Here is a 21716-nt window from a genome sequence, read left to right as displayed (position 1 = left end):
GATGGCGTCTGGACTAAAATACACACGAAACGAACCTATATATTATCTACCCCATGCTTTGTAAACTGTTTATTTTAGACTTTTGATAGTTTGGATAAATGTTTTACATTGTTATAAATCAAATATGAGAATTTGAGTCAAATCGGTGACCATGAATTTGACAACTAGTGCCCCTTTCACTTCTCGGGAAGCTATGCAGAATTTAAATTATGTTATGTGACATAACTTGGATTATGATATGTCAAATTCGTGCCACTTGATACGCTAAGATACGCAAATGAGCCACTTCGATGTGTCGATATTTCTGACGAAGCGGAACCGACGGTAATTCACGAGTTATGTCCCTTTGTTTGACACTATCATGCACAAACTATTGTTATATCAAGCACCATATGCTGTTATTTACATGTGGATATTATTAAAATAATCTTATTAAATATATTTTGATACTGTAAACATGTGCAAAAAAAATAGAGAAACACATTTTATCACTTTTCAGAACTCAGTATTGGTGAAATAGGCCCTATGTGTCCTATTTGCCATAATAGGGATTATTATTTAATACTAATTTAATATTCCAAGAGTTTATCTAATACTTATGTTTTGGTAAGTATTTTTACTGCTGTAACCAAATTATTATAACGCAGAAATAAATTTTTACTCAATTAATACAAGGGGTAGTCAAAATATTCACGAAGAGTGGATGATCAAGACAGGATTAAAATGATAAAAAAGCAGGAGTTCCTTTTCATTACTGATACCTGGTCCTACCTTTTTCATTTAAACTTAAAAGAGATCATAATGAAAGTATTCTGAATGTAAAATCTTCATTATTTTAAATAAAAGGAAATTAGTTTGCATTCCTTGTATGAACAAACTAAATATAACAATACATGTTGTCTTATTGATTCAATGCAAGTTAGTTCTAATGAATGGACTCAAATTATAAAAAAAAAACACTAAACCAATAAATAAATGGTGCTAACCATGAACTTGAAAATAAATAAGAACAAAAAAGACTCAGTAATATTTTTCTTCTTCTATTTGAAAAAAATAATAATAACACTAAAAAAACCTATGCATTTTTATATTTATATAAAAGTATTTCATAGCAGTTTCTGGGGGCTAAGTCAACAATTATGTTTTAGATCACAAGTCAAAATTAAATGGGGCTATGGATTTTTTTCCAGACAAACTATTTTTTTTCGCCTTTGGCGAAAAACAATCAATTTTTTGGTGAAAACAATTCTTCTCTTTCAATTTTAGCATTTCATTTAATGGCAGCTGAGGGTAAACTAACATTTTTTATTTCTCAGGGTCAAAAACAAATTATTTTTTTATCCAAAAATTGTAAACAAACTATCGCTCAGGGTAAAATATTTTGCATAAAGGGCCAACCCATGAATTATTTCTTAAATAACTCATAGCTGTTACTCCGAGACAAAAGTGTACCAACATAATGATAGAGTGTAAATATGTCAGTATTTCTCTTATCTGTTTAAGTCATTTATTTCATTCTTTTACATTTTATTTTTATATCATAGCTAGTATAGTTATCAGTAGTTTGTAATGTATCTGATTTCGTAGAGGTCATAGCCTTTTAGCATGTGTTAGTTTAAGTAGTATTTTATTATGTATGAATAGGTTGGTGCATTTTTGGTGCATATTTGGTGGCAATTTAGATCAGATAAACAAGTAGTATTTAGGTCAAATTATTGGTGCATAGTTGGTGCATTTTTGGTGGCAATGTGTATATAAGCTAGGCTCATTTTTTTATTGTTATTCTAGACACTAAATTTCTAGATACATCTTATCAGATTACTGATAGCTTCGGAATTATTATTATTTCTTTATATTTTGTCCGCACAGTATTGGACACTGTTGCGTGGTTTTTGTCCGCTCAGTATTGGACACTGATGCGTGGTTTTGTCCGCTCAGTATTGGACACTGATGCGTGGTTTTGTCCGCACAGTATTGGACACTGTTGCGTGGTTTTGTCCGCATAGTATTGGACACTATGTTTGGTTTTTGTGAGTGAACAGTATTGGACACTGTTGCCGAATTTATACAGAGTGCCGTTTGTAAAAAACTGTATATAATGTAAATAGTGTCCTGGAATGGAATTTTAATAAATAGTTTAGTGAATTTACGTGTATATTTATTTGACAAGAAGACTACAAATTATTGGATTATTTTGTTTTCGAATTATTCGTTATTTCCACATACCCGGCCTGACCAGAAAGTTTGATGTAACTCGACCGCCATGGCAATTCTCTCTCACCCTCTCATTTTTGTGTTATTCAATTTATGATACTGAATATCAGATTATTATTGTATTTTACTGTTGAATCTTAAATTTAAAGTATTTTACTATAACTTCACGTACATAAAAACGTGTTACGGGTATTTGAAAAATCAAGATTTTTTTTCTCCATTTTGACAGTCAATGAAAATTTCTGATCCAAAACTTTGAATTAAACATTGTCTTTAATAACTTGATGTGAATTTAATTCCTTGTGCTTTTAAATTATCGACTTTTGATTGGTCTGCACGAGAGGGTGACATTCAAAATATTGTCTCCCGCTCAGCCATTGAATAGAGTAAATTGTCTCCCTCGTAATAGCCAATCATAATCTGGCATTTAAATGTGAAGTATAATAAATAATATTATAATACATCCAAGATCATCCAATATCAAAATTGCAATTTTTTAAAAACTTTTTTCCCCTCTGTAGGGTACAAAAAAGGAGGACCTTATGCTACATGTAGTAAATCTAAACACTTTTCGAATAAAAAATCTCAGTCCTGGTATGGTATCTTTTTTCATGAATACTGTCTTATTTGTTTATTATGGACAATTATTTGGTTTAATATTTATCTGTTATGCATTTATCTATATTTATAAAAACATATTTTGTTTTTATGAACACAATCATGCTCGTTTTTACAAGCAATAATATCTAATTTAATGTACATATATTTTATTTTCTGTGAATATTGCAGCGTTTGACACACCATACGTTACAGTTCACAAACTGACAAAGAATTGACAGAATGATGTGGCACACATCAAAGAAGTTATCTCAAGAATAAATAAGCCATAGCTTTAAAGATACAGAAGAGCATACATATCAAACACGGGGTAGCTGTCTACAACCCCCAAACAGCACATATATCTAATGTAACAGTTCTTAGTGTGAATCAATTAATATTATTAGGTGGTTATGAGAACTCCCTAGTAATGGAGTATGATCAATGAACTGTTATTTTGAAAAGACGTTTTTAGCACGAGTTTGTATTACAAACACAATGGTACAAATAGGTTCGTGGTATCTTTTAAACAAAGCAATGCGTATCCATTGTATTTTACATTTAGAGTGCATTTCTTTCTAACCAAAATTTTGTAAACGTTGTATGGTGTTTGTTGTTGTTTTTTAAACGCTACTAAAAAGTAGAAACGAATACATTTTACTAACCCTGTTTGAACTTTCAATATTTCATGCACATGTTGTTGATAAACAGACTTTTTACAAACGTAGAAACAAATACATCGTTTAATCAGGTTAAAGTTAAAACAAAATGTAGCATTTGTACTAACAAACGACAAACTGTAGACGCATTTGTAACGAGTGCATAGTTTGTCAAAGTTTATGTAAACTTTGCAAGCGTACGTTAGAAACAAATGATCAAATCATGTGCGAGCTTAGCCGTTTGCATCGTATGTGTTAGAAAAAAATGCACTCTTTATTTCTTTTTTTAAGATTAGTCGGGTGTAAATGGTTAGTGATTCGTTGTACTATGTGGTATTTTCTTGTGGCGAATTCTGATATCCCTTCCTTTGATGAAAGAAATACAAAAGTTTATCATTTTTTTTTAAATAGAAACAACCATTGAAAACAATGTCCAAATCGTTAAGTATCCTCGAGGATGGAAAACTTTGTATCCACATTTGAAATATTTACCTTTGATCTCCACATTAACCATAACTTGAAAACATCATTATGACGTCCACATTGTATAGACTTGTCACCAGTGTCAAAGCCTGTATCATAATGTTTGTCTTTGTGATATAGGTAAGTTGCACCAGTTTGGTTGACGTCCAGTAAAACACCCTAAAAGGATTTTATACCAAAAATAACATATATCACACTATGGGAATTTAGATTTTCTCCTTATTTGCAGTTATAATTCTTAATTATCAAGGTATAGGCTGTTATTAAATATTCTTTATTCAATTCTTTGATTAACTTTCTTATTTAACGGAACGTATAGGTATCTTTTTATGTTGTTGTTGCTATTGACCTGTTGCGTTATTGCACACTTATCGATATATTTTATGTCGACTTGTATGGCAGGTTTATTCTGGCTATTCCTACATTTTGAATTTTAGGGCGATATCTTTTTGCGCCAAAAAGTAACTCATTTGCGTCACAACTTAATTGCGCCTATACTTCTTTTCAAAACTATAGGTATCATTTGCGCCAAAAATATAGTCATCTAATTGCGCCAATTTTATTTATTTTTATTTATATATAACAACTAAATGATTACACAATACAAAGTCATCATCTTTGTTTGTAACAACGACAATTCATCCAATAATTTGTGAAATTCTGCTTGAATTTTAAGTAAAGCCGGATGCAGTTTTCTTTTCTTTTGCAGACAGTTCTCAAAATTTAACGTTTAAATTTCTGGACATTTGTTTCATGAATATGATCTAATTCTCCATTCAAATTAATTTTACACGATTCATCTGTGAATAAAAACCTAGCACAACACGACTTAACTGTACATTTCCACCTTATTCTCCAGTTTTCTTTACAAATACCTGACGGAATTTGTGTTCTTCAATGATGATGACCGGGTTTTTCTCTATCAGACTATTTTTTTGAATGGTATATCAGACATCTTGATTCGTGAAAAAATATTCTATTACAAAACAATTTATTTTTTGGTGAGTTTTCTTAAATTTGATGAGTGTTCAGTTAAATCTCAAAGTGGAAAGGTTAATTATAGTACATGTATGATATAGGTAAAAAATTATTCACAGGTAAAGTGTCGCAATTTCATTTCATTTATTGGCGCAAGTAATACCAACAAAATAAAAGAGAGTGGCGCAATAAATACCTTTTCAAAACTGCAATTGGCGCAAATTGATTCTGCCCGAATTTTATAGGTAAAATATTAAAATTTTATGTAGGAGATCCCGGAATTTTATGATAACTATCTAAATCTAGGTAAATCTTCTGGAAAATAAAGAAAAAGAATAGTTTGTATTTAATTTTAATATTTTATTTATTAATTTCATAGCTCATTTTGTGTAAATAATGTTCAAAAGCACAATTATGAACTTATAGGCATAATGTTCTTCGCAATTCACAAGCTATTACAACTATTTCGGTGCAAACATTAATATGTACAAGTAAATAATATCAATTCAAATATAAAATTTAATTCTAATTTGTGTTGCACCAAAAGTTCACTAAATTGACATTTAGCATAGCACCCACACAGTAATACATTACCCATAATTGAACATACAAGAAAATACAAAGTCATAATCAATGTGCAGAAGATGAGTAGCAGCATCTCCATACTCGACTGGAGTAAGCTCATTCTGTAACCTTGTTTTAGTGTTTGCAGTCTGTCATCTATTTCCCTGTATTTTCTCTTTTTTAACACGTTTCCCATCGGCTCTGTCCTGCATAAGTGTGAGAGCAAGGCAGACATCTTCTTGTCTCAACAACTTTACCATGCTGAAGATTTTTGGGTGTTGTGCCTTTACTAACTTCTTTAGTTTACTATGCCAACCTTCTAGATAGTTCGGTGCATTACGTTTGCGCGCATTACCATTACATTTGCGCGCAAAAATCATTACGTTTGCGCGCAGCTTTTGATTACAATTGCGCGCATTTTTTGACAGGTAAACTCAAGTAAAATACAGGTATTAATACTTATTTATTTATAACTTGTTCAATTATTTACAAGAATAAGTACTCATTCCGTTAGTCTTAGTCCCCTGCTCACCAACGATGAGGTGTTAGTGGGATTTCGAGCAAGATAAGTCCGCTTTATTATGCATAAGCACTACATTCTAGAAATATATACAGATGAAAATGTTAAAATGTTTAAACATAGCTAATCTTTAATAAAGGTACAAATATTGATAAATTCATTACTTTACATGTCGGTACGTGCCGAAACACTATGTTTGTACCTTGGTGTAACTTCACAAACTAATTTAAATTATTTACTAATTTTAAAAACGAACACTATTATTTGAAACACTTTTCATCCTAAAATATTCACAATGAAGTTACATGTATGCCTTAAGCTATACTACGGAGTTTATAATGATCACTTTATAATTGGTTTTAGAATTCAATATGAACAATATATAATTTGAATTTAGAAATATTTTCAAAATTAATAATTGATAGTCATATTTATTATGAAAATAAAAATAATATATAGTCAATTACAAATTGATTTAATCTTTATTTATATTTTTACCTGTAAAATGAATGTGCGCAAATGTAATCGAAAGTTGCGCGCAAACGTAAAACATTTTAATCCCCAAATGCGCGCAAACGTAGTGCGCCCCATTTTGTGTTTTAGGACATTCTGGTGCTTATTGGTTCCATATATATAGGCTTTGGTTGTTCTCTTCCAGAAAGTAGATTTCATAGTCTGTAAAGATAAGGGTTGGTGTGTTCTGCATCATCTGATGTCCTCCTGTTTCCAAATTGGGTGGTAAAAATGGCAAAACTGCAGCTCTTCGAACAATTTGGTGAATGTCGGACAAAGCTACCTTTAATGTTTTCTTTTATGGGGAGATTGATCCGAAGTGGCTTCGTATCTGCTGATCCTTTATTGGGTAGGAAACTGTAAACCAGTTCAAAGTTAATTGGCCAATTTAAACATTTATCTATATTTTATCTTTTAGCATTACTTTTGATATCATATTCGATTCAAAAAATCATTTCAAAAAATCAAAATTTATCAAAATAAAGAAATTAATAAATTCTTTGAGGCTGAAGTTGAAAGTGTGGGTTATAATTTTTTTTTTATTAATTTTCTTTTAAATATTTTTCCAGACATTTAAATGCTTTTACCTCCTTTTCTTTTAAATAATTTTATTTTCTAGAAATTCCACTATATTAAAAACACTTAATTTTAATACTTAATGCATGAATTCAAAAAGCCAAATTTTTACATTAAACAAATATTTTTTTGTTTAATTTCCACAGGTAAACTTACCTTTGACCCAATAAGACACTAATGACTAAAACAAAATAATATCTTGCAATAACAACATGTATTGTTCTTCCACTAATCTCCCATGTAGGAATAGCCAGAATAGTAAAATACAAAACGTAGGAATAACCAGAAGACACCATGTGGAGATACCGCAATAAATTATGAAAAAATATCATATATCGATGTTTACTTTGCATCACAGTGCGGAGCTATTAGTTTCAGACAATAAACACGCAATCTTGAAATAGTGAATTATCACATATAGATTCTGATTGGTTGCTTTATGATGCGGCAGAGATACAACAACAGCTATTGGCTTAAATTAAATAAAGAAATACAGACTTTTCTCGTCTCAGGATAAAACATCAAATGCCGGACAATTAACTATGTGTGTTTCAGTTACGATCAAATGTCATTAATTCGTGTTCGTTTTATAATGCATATGCTGACACTGAAATTCAATATTGAAATATCAATTATTAATACGTGTTTATTTGCTTATTTTGAATTTTATAACTTCTGCCAATATAGGCACACCTCCAGAGTCGTGTCCATTTGTAAATGTTTTAATTTTCAACAAGTAAAGTGAACTAAACTTTAAAAGCATGGGTGTATAAACGCACAACAACATCATTTTCACTGAAATTAAATATATTAATATATCAATATGCCGCTACAAGGCAGCACTTGCACCCGCAAAGTGGAAAGGGATTAATATAAGTTGCAAAACTTGTTTCCCAATCCACTATAAATAAATATGTTTCAACTAACATATATCTAATATTACATATAAACATTCATATCAATCTAAATAAGTTATATAGAGAACTAGCAATCAAAATCGCAAGTCAATGACCAGGTGAAAGAACTAGAAAACCACACTCCACAAAAACACATTGACAACTAAACATTGAACAGCCAGTTTAAAATTTCAGAAAAGTTCATCTTAATATATATATACAAAAAATTGATATTCCAAGTCTAAGACTTCCATTTTATATCAGTCAATATCTAAAGATACCTCATTTCCAATACTAAATCAACAACCACATGCACACATACTACCTTGAATTAGGATAAAGTGAGCCATTTCATTGACTGACTCCACAAAAAACAATTTCTTTACAGTTAAAAACGACTGTTATCTTTTGTTTTTAACCTATAACATGAAATCAAACAGAACTAGAAAATCTATTTGCACGAGGTCGCCGATCTATTCATATTTATGTTTATGTATATATCAAGTTATTTGACCATCGGCAGATTACGGAGTACATCTCGATAGTTAATTAGATGGCGTCTACACTGAAATACATACGAAATTCTATTATCGAGCACATGCATTGTTAAATGTTAATTTCAGGCTAAATGTAATTTGGATATACGTTTTAGTATGTAAAAATAGTTTCACACTGCCGATTAGATCAACTCGATGATCCCGATTGTCCAAATTTCCACGTAACAAAATTCTTGATCGGGCATGTATACGACTTCTACCCGACTGCTTGACCAAATCTAATATACTCGATCTCAGCCTGATCACGGCTTGACAAGATCGACTTGATGGTATAAGGATCGTATAGATAGTCGGACATTGGTCGGGAATGTACAGTTTCAGTAAAAAAACGTCTGATTTTTTGTATATGACCCGCTGCAGCGGAGGGGCACTGATTAAGTGTTACCCTTGTCCGTGTGTATGTACGTATACGTGCGTCCTAACAATAAGTTTCCGTTCTCGAATTTTATTTTGCCTCAACCAAATTTATGAAACGTATACATGTTCCGGACCATATGAGTATTTGAACCATATGCGAAAAAAATACCTATATGGTCCAAATACTCATATCGTCCGGCACGTTAATAACCAAACAAGTATATATACTCATATGGTGCGTCACTTTTACAATTCTTGGGTAATGACTCTTATATGTAAGCTGGGGCATTTTCTGAGTAAAATTATACATTTAAAAGATCTACATGGAAATGAAGCAGTTGGATTATTTGGCAAAGTGGTTAGAGCTCAGAGAGACCGGTTAATAGCTGTGACGGAGCTTGAAGAGAGCGTAGGAGACAAACAATAAATAGTAGACAGCAAAGAGCCCCGATAAATCTAGGTGATGCAGTGGGCTGACACGGCGACTACTGTGTGGGCAGTTTGGTAAAAAATTTGGCCAAAAACAGAATATCTTTTCTGAAAATGTTTACATATATCTATCTAAAAGTTATTTGTCTTTCGTCTCTCTTTTTTTTTTTTTTATAAATATTGCGTCAATAAGCGTATGAAAAAAAGTGTTTGTAAACATTCGACTGTACGGTGAAATATAGTTGTTAATTTCTGTGTCATTTGGTGTCCTGTGGAGAGTTGTCTCATTGACATTTATACCACATCTTTATATTTTTATACTACAAAAAATTCTGGACATACGACAAATACGGACAATCAAACAAAAATTACCCATTAAACAGGTAAAACATAATATTAATATTCTTAAAAACTAACTTTGAAGGCTAAATTAGTCATCAGCTGTCTAATAATGAATTTTTATGCACAATTGCTTTCATGCATATTTGAAAACCCTTCTTGGGCCAAAATACAGATCTACTTCCCTTCCGGAACACCTGAGATCATCCAAGGTTTTATTGGGTTTCGTGTTGCTAAGTTTTTAGTTTTCTATGTTGTTTTATGTAGACTGTTGTTTGTCTTCTCGTCGGCTTTCGGTTTTCGCTATGACTGTGTCGGTTTGTTTTCGACCTTTAAGTGCAATTGTTCCTTTGGTTTCTTTTGTCTCTAAATATTTTACACCTCTTTGCAAAATTACAGACGCGTACTGTACATGGAGGAATTTGAGTAAAGATAAAAGTTAAATAGTTAAAATATATTTTCGCAGAATCAAAATTATAAGTGTTAATCAGAGCTGCACACATTTTGAGAGAATCGTGTAGCAGTAATGTATACTTGTGTATGGCCGAGTAGAGATCGAAGAGAGGTCGAATGTGGTCGCGTAGAGATCGGGTATTGGTCGAGTTGGTCTGGGATGAACAAAATGTAGTGGTCGCAGTGATCATGAAACGATCGGACATTGGTCTAGATAATCTGGATCACATATCGAACAGGTTAACGTTGATCGGGAAATGATTGGATTTCAGTCGAGCAAAAACATTAAGCTAAGGTCACACATTAACGAAATTTTACTGCCGTCCTTGTGAGAACACCGGTGTAGCACCACTGAAAAAAGAAGGACAGCTAATAGCAGATACAAAGTAAAAGGCACACAAAGCCAATAAGTGTTTACAATTGAATCAAATAACACCATTCCAGACAAAGGTCCTAGCTCATACCCCGTGATAACACCACTAGAAATATCTTTACCTGGTGTCAAGAAACTCCTACATAACATAAACCTACATAAGGCAACTGGCGCAGACAACATCAGCGGCAGAATATTAAAAGAACTCAAAGATCAAACAGCTATCTTTAAAAAATCACTTAAACTGGCATTACACCAACAGACTGGAAACACGCCAACGTAGCACCAGTATTCAAAAAAGGGGGAAAATATAAACCAGAAAATTACCGCCCTATATCACTGACATGTATTTCCTGTAAACTTATGGAGCATATCATCACTAAGCACATTATCAACCATCTTGAAAAGAACAATATACTGTATTGACCTCCAGCATGGCTTCCGTCAGTCTAGATCTTGTGAAACACAACTCATTTCATTCATCCAAGAACTTGCAGCAAATAACAACAACAACACTCAAATATACTTAATTATAACAAACAGTTGTCCTCGATGGAGATTCATCTGACCTGGCTCCAGTCACCTCAGGTGTCCCTCAAGGAACAGTTATGGGCCCAGTATTATTCTTCGTATACATCAATGACCTACCAGAATACCTATCATCCAGTAAGCTCAAACTGTTTGCCGATGACAGTATCATCTACAAAATCAATCGGCAAACACACAGCAATGTTCCATCCCGTTCCGCAGGACACTATCCAGGAAACACAGACCATTGTTACGATTTTAATCCGATACATCAGAATCTGTCACGACATAGTCACGATTGTTATTCGACTAGACGAAATGGACTAACTTTCCTCGAATGTTACGGGACGCACCTAATTGTCGGGTTGCTTGGTCAACCTCTCCGGACCACTTCCGATCCGTAGGAATCTATTACGAACGTATACGACTTCGTTAAGTCTATGTTAGGACATTCCAGATCAATGATGATAGTATACCGACTTTTTAACTTTTTCGTGTCTCAGTGCTGTCTGATCTCAAACGGGAGCCATCATCAGAACTGTGTGAACGCTGCATTACGAATGTATAATACAGCGTTCAGGCAATAATAGGACATTCCGGATCATTGAGGCTAGTAATCTGGTTTTTTTTACTTTTCGTGTCTAAGCTCTGTCTGATCGCAAACTTGAGCAATAATCGGCACTGTGTGAACGCCGGATTAAAACTGCCTTATCGGTTATTAATTTAGTGATTTACGTCGGTTGGGTGGCCGAGCAGGCAGGCTGTCAAACCGTGTTCGTGCAAAAACTTAAAAACGCTTAAAAAATATCTTTTCAAATTTAAATACATGTATGTTGTTTCCCATGACTTCATGAAGGTCAAGTTCGATTCTCACATTTTCAGCTTTTATCGTTTTTGAATTGAAGACTTTTAAGGATATGGCTTTTGAATTTTTGCCGGATAGTCGGAATCCTCTGGTTTCATCCATGTATTGCCATTACAAAACCACGCTAACCTCTACTTTTCCATTCATTATTTCGTATAGTTTAAAAAGCCATTTTTGAAATTACTTTAAAATCCTGTTATTTTTTCACAATTCTTTTAAAATAAAACGATTGACAATGTTAAATGTAGCAAGAGTCTAGTGAAAATTATTTCCCGCCAAATTGGCAATGGGTTATATCTCGAAATCAAGAACACTGAACCTTCACCTTTTTCTGCTTTTTTAGTTCCTTTATTAATACACTATCAATGTATAACAATTTTTTCTTAAAGCTTGTTATTTTGAAACACAGTAGCGAACATTCTTTAGTAGCGAAAAGCGATACTTAAAGCGTTGTCCGTGCAAAAACTTGAAACGCTTTGACAAAATCTTTTCGTATTTATAAATTTGTTTCCTGTGACTAAAGTAGGTCATGTTTGATTTTCGAGATTTTAGTTTTTATCGTTGTTGAATTGTAAACGAATTGTAGCGAAAAATGATACTTGGCCTTTCCAGTTCTGAATCCTGCAAAAAATCATTAATTTTGTGTATTTAGTCCTGTTTGGGGGTCCAGATTTGCAAAATATCATTTTTATGCAGACAAATCCGGTTTGCTGTCAATCCGACAGCCTCTTGTGTATGTTAAGATTTACTCCGTTTAAAAAAAAAGACCAGGGAAAGTTAAAAGTCTGGTCAAAAATAGATCATTAAAAAATGTTTTAAGAGAAAACGTTGGTAAGAGTTGTTCTCGATCCTCGTTATCGGGGTAAGATTCGCGGAGTTTGTAATGTAAGTAGATGTTCCAAATTAAACCAAACTCTATAAAGCACCTGTCAGACATTGTGGACAATAAAAAAGCAGACTAAGCACTGTAATTTCAATAAGCTATTTTATATCTCATGACTATAACTGGTTATTGATTGATGGACTATGATATAGAGAAGACACATACACATAAACAACTAACTAAAAGTTTGAGTATACTCAATTGAAATGTTAAATTATCTGGTACAGTTTTACCTTTTCCTTCAACAAAATAGCTGAACATTGCAAAGGCGTACCCATCATCTTGTGTGGATTCCATGTCATAGAATCAGCCCTTCAAATAAAAGTATTATATATCAACAATGCTATTAATATGGTGAATATTCAATTTTATTACAGTATCACAATTTTAACAATACTCAATGCTCTTCAACTTTGTACTTGTTTGGCTTTATAAATATTTTGATATGAGCGTCACTGATGAGTCTTATGTAGACGAAACGCGCGTCTGGCGTACTAAATTATAATCCTGGTACCTTTGATAACTATTCACAACGATCTGCTTTAGTTTAAGTAGTAATTTTTACTTGTAAACTGCGTGTTTTAATTGTCTTTGGTTATATACTAATACATGTTTGGTGAACGTTCTTAACGAACCATTATACTAGAGAAATATCTACACATTTTTAAGCGTCAGCTGAATTTCAAATTAATCAGCGGTATAGTTGATGCTGTTTTATTTAACATTCTTCCGCAGAAAGCTGAATTTGTATTGAAAAACACGAAGTTCAAAGGAGAAACTATAAACCACGGCTGGTAATCTACACACGCAGAACATTTGGTTCTGCAAAGAAAACCGTGAGAGGATTTTCCGGTTGTGCTTGAGTGGAGTAATTGTCACCTCTTCAAAAGGTATGTACATTTCTAAATCTCAATTTTCTTATTCAACTGATCAAAATATGCTATGATGTGGTGAATACTTTAACAAAGAGATACATGTATCATTCACTGTTGTACGTAGAGTTGAACTCTTACAAAATCAGTTGCCCCACGAGAAATTGCCTAAAAAAGTGACATTTCAATTTTGAAATGGTTCTATTTACAGACCTACAAGTTCACATTTAGTTTTTTTTCGGGCAATGGGTATGAATGTTGTTTGTTTTGCGGCGTGTACGCTGTCCGGTGTTGATAGATAAAGGCAACAGTAGTTCACCACTGTTCAAACTCATAAATCCATGGACAAAAAACAAAATCGGGGTAACAAACTAAAACTGACGGAAACGCATAAATATAAGAGGAGAACAACGACACAACACTACAATGTAACTAACACACACAGAAACGGACCAAACATCAGACAAAATCCCACGAGAATAACAAATATAACATCAAAACCAAATACATGAATTTGGGATAGACAAGTACCGTGACACGTCTTATCGCAATGTCAATTTACACTCAAAAATAAGAGAAAACAAACGACGTCTTAATAATTCCAAAAACTACATTTTTTCATTACGTCTTGCGTGAGGGGATCGGTTCTGATTGAGGACATCGTGAATGCGTGAGGGGAAGGACAAATATTTGTTTAATCTTTGGCTTTGTGACTTTTGTTGACTCAATAAATGTGATCAATGCTGATTAAAAAGCACAGATTTATCCTTTTACTTTAATAGATGTAAACTGATCACTGATTCAATAAAATCAAACTATTAATTGTTTGTTCAATTTCAGAAAATGCCATTGTTCAAAGGAAGAAGGAAAAGAACTCTCTACAAATAGCCTTGGAGATACAAGTTATCCCAGCACTCAAAGCGAACTACACCCTCTGGGAGTAGTCCTGTCGTCAAATATACGTCACAGAGATCACCACATATATTTAAGAAAAAAATATCGCCGATCAAAACTTCAACACCTATATATATTAGACGTAATCTGTTCACCTAAAATCACGAAATTTTCGAAACAAAAAAGGCAGATATACAGAATTCATTATTCACGAACATCGATGAAAGCCAAGATAATCTCGAGGAAGACCATAAGGAAGATCATGTATTAGACAACGAAGAAGTCATAGAAGAAGACCACGTAGTAGACCACGAGAAAGACCAGATGGAAGACCTTGAGGAAGAATATAAAGTTTTTAAAGTGCTTTAGATAAACTCTCAGACGTAGGGAAAAGGAAAAAAAAATTTCTTTTTTTTTCATTAGTACAGAGTGGACGTTTTCCTTTAAACAACATTGCATTCTACCTTTTTTAGGACGAATGAGATACTCCCCAACATCTCTGCAGTATTTTTGGTTATCGTTGACAACATTTTTTGTTTTTATTCTTCGTGAAACATATTATTAAATCTAGGTTCCCACAATTTATTTCATAATTCAATCTCATAAATTTTTCTAAGCACACATAATAATACATAATAATTATTATGTGTTTTTTAATGATCAACCACTCATAGCTTGAATATAAAGATATAATTTGTACTTCCCCTCACGCATTCACGATGTCCTCAATCAGAACCGATCCCCTCACGCATGAATTAATGAAAAAATGTAGTTTTTGGAATTATTAAGACGTCTATCAACACCGGACAGCGTTCACGCCGCCAAAAACAACATCCATACCCATTGCCCTAAAAAAAAAAAAAAAAATTTGAACTTGTAGGTTTGTAAATAGAACCATTTCAAAATTGAAATGTCACTTTTTAAAGCAATTTCTCGTGGGTCAACTGGTTTTGTAGGAGTTCAACTCTACGTACAACAGTAAATGATACATGTATCTCTTCGTTAAAGTATTCACCACAGCATAGCATTCTTTGATTTTCAATATTTTGGTCAGTTGAATAAGAAAATTGAGATTTAGAAATGTACATACCTTTTGAAGCGGTGACAATTACTCGACTCAAGCACAACCGGAAAATCCTCTCACGGTTTTCATTGCAGAACTAAATGTTCTGCGTGTGTAGATTACCAGCCGTGTAAACGCTATACAGCAGAACAAAATTGAATGTATACGTCACGAAATTATCATAGTAAAGATTTCCAATAAAATGACATACGCAAGTAACTCGATGTTTCGACTCTATAATTTTTCGTCGTCTTGTTTTGTGTGTGACGTCTTATGCAATAATCATAAATAGTTTCTGGAATACGGCGCGACATGTAAAAATAACCTTTTTTTACAAAAAACTCAAAAACTCAATAACTCTAAAATAAAATTTTGAATAATCATTAAAAATACACAGATCTTAAGATTAATATAACTACGAAGTATGTAAAGTTTTAAGCAATAATCATAAATATTTTTGAGATACAGTGCGACATGTGAAAATCCCCCTCCTTATACAAAAAACTCAAGAACAAGAATGCCGAATCGGGATTCATGTCGACTCCGGAATAATACGGACTGTCTGGAATATTCCGGAGTGAGGGAATCGGGATTCAGGCGGAGGGAGGATCCTCCTCTTTATACAAAAAAATCAAGAACTCTAAATTAAATTTTGAATCATCACCAAAAAGTATACAGATCTAAACATTAATATAACTACGAAGTATGTAAATTTTTAAGCAATAATCATAAATGTTTTGAGATACGGCGCGACGTGTGAAAATCCCCCCTTTTTTTTCTAAAAAACTCAATAACTCTAAAATAAAATTTTGAATCATCATCAAAAAGTATTCAGATCTTTAGACTAATATAACCAAGTGTGCAAAGTTTTAAGCATTAATCATAGATCGTTACAAAGTCCCGTAAGGCCACACATATTTGACTTTTAGTTCTTCGGACAAAAGCTCAAAAAAATATGTGGCGAGCGAGCCATTTTTTTAAAAATTTATTTCCTGAAAATGAGTTTTGTTGAGGCGGTGCTCTATTTTGCGATTTAGAATTTTATGTACATGTTAAACTGTGTTACTTCTAAGAATCAAAGTACTGAAGTACTGAACATTGGAGGACCGCAAGTTCTTGTGGATGGTCAACAGCACTTGTCACGCATCACGGTGCGGAGCTATTAGTTTCAGTCGAAATACATGCCATCTTGAATAAATTACTTATCACATATAGATTCTGATTGGTTGAATTATAATGAGGCTGAGATACAGCAACAGCTTTTGGCTTAAATGAGAAAAAGAATTACAGACTTTTCTCGTCCGGGATAAGACATTTAATGCCGGAAAATTAACCATGTGTATTTCAGTTCCGATCAACTGTCAATAATTCATGTTCGTTTAATTATACATACATTTCACACATAAATTCAATAATGAAATATCAATTATTATTACGTGTTTAATTGCTTTGTTACTTTGCAATTTGCACGATTTCCTTTGCTAAACAATGTTCCTCTACATCAAAATAGGATAGATCTGTCGTTTTTTATAAACTTATGTGAATTTAATATTTATTTCATTCAAGACATATAGCTCTATCTATGTCTGTTGTATTCCGAGATTACTCTGAGTCCAACGGGTGTTTTGCCACACAAGCTGGGGCCGTCGGACAACAGCGTCCAATCGTGCTATTGCACGCCACACTAATCTCGAACTATGGCTGTTGAAACGATGATCGGGAATGACAATAGCTCTAACAAGTACTGATGAGATCGTGGTCATCTAACGAAAGATGTTTTATTTTTGTCTCCCATTTCATATAACTGTATGTTTAATAACTAATTTTCCTCGGCAATGATCTGAATAAACTATTTACAAAACTTTTAATTTTTGAAATACTAAGGGCTTTCTACCTCAGGAATAGATTACCTTAGCTGCTTTTGGCAAACTTTAAGGAATTTTGGTCCTCTATGCTCTTCAACTTCGTACTTTATTTGGCCTTTCTAACTTTTTTGGATTCGAGCGTCACTGATGAGTCTTTTGTAGACGAAACGCTAGTCGGCGTAATTATAAAATTTAATCCAGGTATCTTTGATGAGTTTATATACAAAACTTCATGTTAGCATTCCGATTTTTGACCTTTAATTAACAAATTGATTGATCACACGTGCGTTTGAATCGATTGGAGCAATATATACACAAGAAAAACGTCTAAGCTAATCAAATTTATGTGGCATAAAGAAAAAAAAGTTTTAATCTTATTTTCACCAAAAAGTATACAGATCGTTTGATCATCATAAGAAACATCTATGTAAAGTTTCATTAAATTTTGATAACTTGTTCCGTCGAGTTACGGTGCGACATGATACGCCGGACAGACAGAGGGCGTTTAAAAATAAAAAAAACTCAAACATATTCATTTTCACGTGGTTCCCTTGATTCCCGCCATAACTTTTACCGATCACGTATAAACACGCGTATCCCTTATCTTACAATCTATATATCTTTCATGGTTTTGATTATGCAAATCATTTTTCAATATGATTTGCTCCATTATTCTATATCTTAAATACTTATTTATGTCGTAATTCGATGTTCGTTCTTTTTTGTTTTATCTGTCTATCGATCTATTCAGTAACAACTTTATTGTTGAACTACTAGTATTAACTACGAGACCAACCTATTAATTTTTAATATAATCTACACAGAAACAACAGTATTATTTACGACTACGGATGTCTTAACTTATTTGTTAGATGATAACCTTTAAGAAACTAAGTGCTGAGACCCAAGCTTCCAAACCACAGGTTTCCGAAACCCATAGTCCCAGAGACACCAGTTCTCCGAAACACCAAAGCCACCTAGCAATACCAAGGTATACTTCTACAAATCTCGTAGGAAATTATAGTTTCGGAACAACCCGGTAGCTTGCAACTATTATAAAGACTGGTTGCTTATAACCGCAAGCTTTGAAATTGAACTTATTGGTTTACTAACTGCCCAATTCTAACTACTTTGTTTTCTGGTATTCCTTATCTGATGTTTATCCACAAACAGACAATAAACAAATGAAAAATTCTTCGGCGTGCTTACATTTACCAATAGCGTGGAGATAAAGGAGAGCAATTATCAACAACAGGTCTCATAGCAACCAATGATAAAGGGACGGTCTTCAATAAAGTTTTCGTTAACGTATTGCTCAAACTGGTAGTTAATAAAGTATTAAACAATGGATTACTATTGTATTTTTTTGTCACAATGCTACTTGAGTACTTTCCATTTATCTCAAAACATAGAAATAAAGAAATCCCTAAATAGGTTGTATTTTAAAAGTGTGCTCGATTACGGATTTTTTCTGTGTTGTTTTGTTTTATAACGGGAATGCTATATGAGTCCAAACTCAAAAGACAAAATATTTTATATTCCTTAAAGTATATTTACTTACTAGAACACATCCGAGATATCGCGTGTCCGTGACTGAATAACAGTGTCTAATTATTACGTGTAAGCCTTATTTTAGCCTGGATTTTTAGTATTGGTATTGTCATCTGATTAAGTCGTGCTGATTATAAAATGCACGTTTTTCTCTGTTTTCAAAATCTTTCTGTTTGAACCCGTTGACCCGGAAATATTAAATTATTTGTACTAATATTAATTATTTGGCAAAAGGGTTTGGGATGGAGTAATTTTTAATCATCAGCATTGTCCTATATTAGTTATAAATAAGACAAGAACAATCAAAACCAAGGAGTAAACAAAGATTCAAAAAACCAAAGGACATTCACATCAACAGTTATAAATAATAAATAAGAAACAACACGAACTCCACTAATAACCGGGAGTGAAATCAGGTGCTCTGGAAGGGTAAGCATTTCCTGCACCGTATACGGCATCCGTGTTATATCTTTGTTCCGTTCGGTAATGATGGAAGGTTATTATGACTGAGGAAGAATATCAGAAATGATTTCTGACACACTTTTGTCATAATGGCCAATCAGCTCATGATGGCGATCGTAAAATTTCTTGAGTGATGATCTTAATTTGATTGATTCATAGCCCTGTCTATAATACTACTAAATCTTAAGACCGTTTTTTTGTTCACCTAATAAACGTATAACCAAAGAAAGCTACAAGTCAAACTTATATAAGGGTATGCATACTTGATAGGGTATACTGAAAATGTCATACTTTTACATCGATTACTGTTTCAGCAATAAGCAATTAGACAAACTAATAAGTTCCGGAACTATCATATGCGATTTCCTTTCAGTCATGTCACTATATATATGTAGGAATCAAATATATGGTGGGTTACAAATCTATGGCAGATTCCTAATCTATGGCAAAAGTTGAATTCTTTGATTCGCTGATTTTAAGTTATGTCGGCTTACAAATTGGAAACTGTTCCTTCGCCTTATTATAAGTATAGATTTTTAGTATTCGTATTGTCATTTTATAAAGTCATCTTGATTAAAATACTACAATAGGAAACAATGTGACAATGATGAATTTAGTAGTATCAACCCTGTGATTATGACCCGTGTGTAAAGCATGTCCCAAATACACCGTTTGGTGGTGCGCCTGACAGATTCAGAACGTACAGATAAGGTAATAGGTAACATGTGACAAATATATGTAGGACTCAAATTTATGGCGGGTTCCAAATCTATGGCAGATTCCTAATCTATGGCAAATGTGACGTTACAAAAGTCAATCAAATCAAATCTATGGCAGATTTTTGTTTTCTCCAAATCTATTGCAGATCTTTAATGTGAGAAATTTGCCGTGCAAAGAGTAACATATAAGTCACAATTGAATATCGCAATATTTCATCATCGCCGCTGCTAACGATGCTGAAATCAATAGATTTGAACACCATTCCAAATAAAGGTAGATCCCTCGATAACAATTTGCGGATGGTTTAAAGGAATGAAATATATTATATTAACCGAAAGAGGCACACAATGTTCTGCACCGGCCAAAGCCCATGGTGAACAAGGGCACCCCTTTTTTTCCAGTCCCTAATGTTTTAGAAAAGGAGTTATAGTATTATTTTACTGTCTACGGCTGGTAAAGTTTATAAAGTGAAAGATAAAATTACCGGATACCCTTTTAATTTAAATCGTCATCAAATAAAAAAAGATGTGTTTACAATGAAATAAATATCATTTCAAAATTCAAACTATTCATTTTTATTTATAATCAATATTTGATAAAAAAAGAAAAACTGCCGCTTCTTTATTGTTAAGAGATTTAATAGTTATGTTTAATAAATGGGTTAAACAGGTACTGATACCATGCACCAATTAGAAAGTGCTTACCTTTTACGGGACACATCGTTTTAATCTTGAAGTCTATATTAAGGTATATGAATTCATCATTTACAATTTGTTTTTGTTTGCCATCATGATTTGGTTGACAATAACAGAATGTTTTTTCACAAATTTGTATAGACATAATCCCGTTGTCGTTCATTTCCGCTTGTTTATGATAAGTCATTGATAGTATATGTACTGCCTTGTTCTATATTTGCAAAAAAATCTGCCCTAGATTTGGAAACAACAAAAATCCGCCATAGATTTGGGACGGCATGACGTCACATTTGCCATAGATTAGGAATCTAACATAGATTAGGAATCAGCCATAGATTTGGAACCCACCATATATTTGATTCCTACATATATATAATGACATGACTAAAAGGAAATCGCATATGATAGTTCCGGAACTAATTAGGTTGTCTAATTGCTTATTGTGTGAAACAGTAATCAACGTACACTGTAAAAGGATGAAATTGTCAGTATACCCTATCAAGTATATATACCTTTATATAAGTTTGACTTGTAGCTTTCTTTGGTTATACGTTTATTACTTGAACAAAAAAACGGTCTTTAGATTTAAAAAGTATAGATATAATATTTTATCTATTTCATTGATAAACAATTTATAAGATTTACCGAATTGGTTTTTACTATAAAGATCATTGAAGTCAATTTGTAAGGTAAGAATCATAGACAAAGATTATAAGTCTTCAATAAAAGATGATCATAGATGCAAATCTGGGATTTTGAAAAAAGGACCTAAACTATAATCAACAGCAGAAGTGGATCATGTTATAGTTC

The 21716-nt window shown here is 32.9% G+C and overlaps 1 protein-coding gene across 2 annotated transcripts in view; it reads right to left on the bottom strand.

Annotated features, from left to right (window-relative positions):
• Positions 1–21716, bottom strand: part of LOC143063632 (glutamate decarboxylase 1-like) — a 108572-nt gene that overhangs the window by 34370 nt on the left and 52486 nt on the right. For both annotated transcript variants that reach the window (XM_076235879.1, XM_076235878.1), the window contains exons 10-11: positions 13018–13096; positions 3963–4112 (exon numbers count right to left, since the gene is read on the bottom strand). In XM_076235879.1, the coding sequence (XP_076091994.1) occupies positions 3963–4112; positions 13018–13096 (229 nt within the window). The remainder of the gene's footprint in view (positions 1–3962; positions 4113–13017; positions 13097–21716) is intronic.

Source organism: Mytilus galloprovincialis, chromosome 2 (assembly GCF_965363235.1).
Source record: "Mytilus galloprovincialis chromosome 2, xbMytGall1.hap1.1, whole genome shotgun sequence".
In the NCBI taxonomy this organism is placed as follows: Eukaryota; Metazoa; Mollusca; class Bivalvia; order Mytilida; family Mytilidae; genus Mytilus; species Mytilus galloprovincialis.
This window is presented reverse-complemented; position numbering and strand designations above follow the sequence as displayed.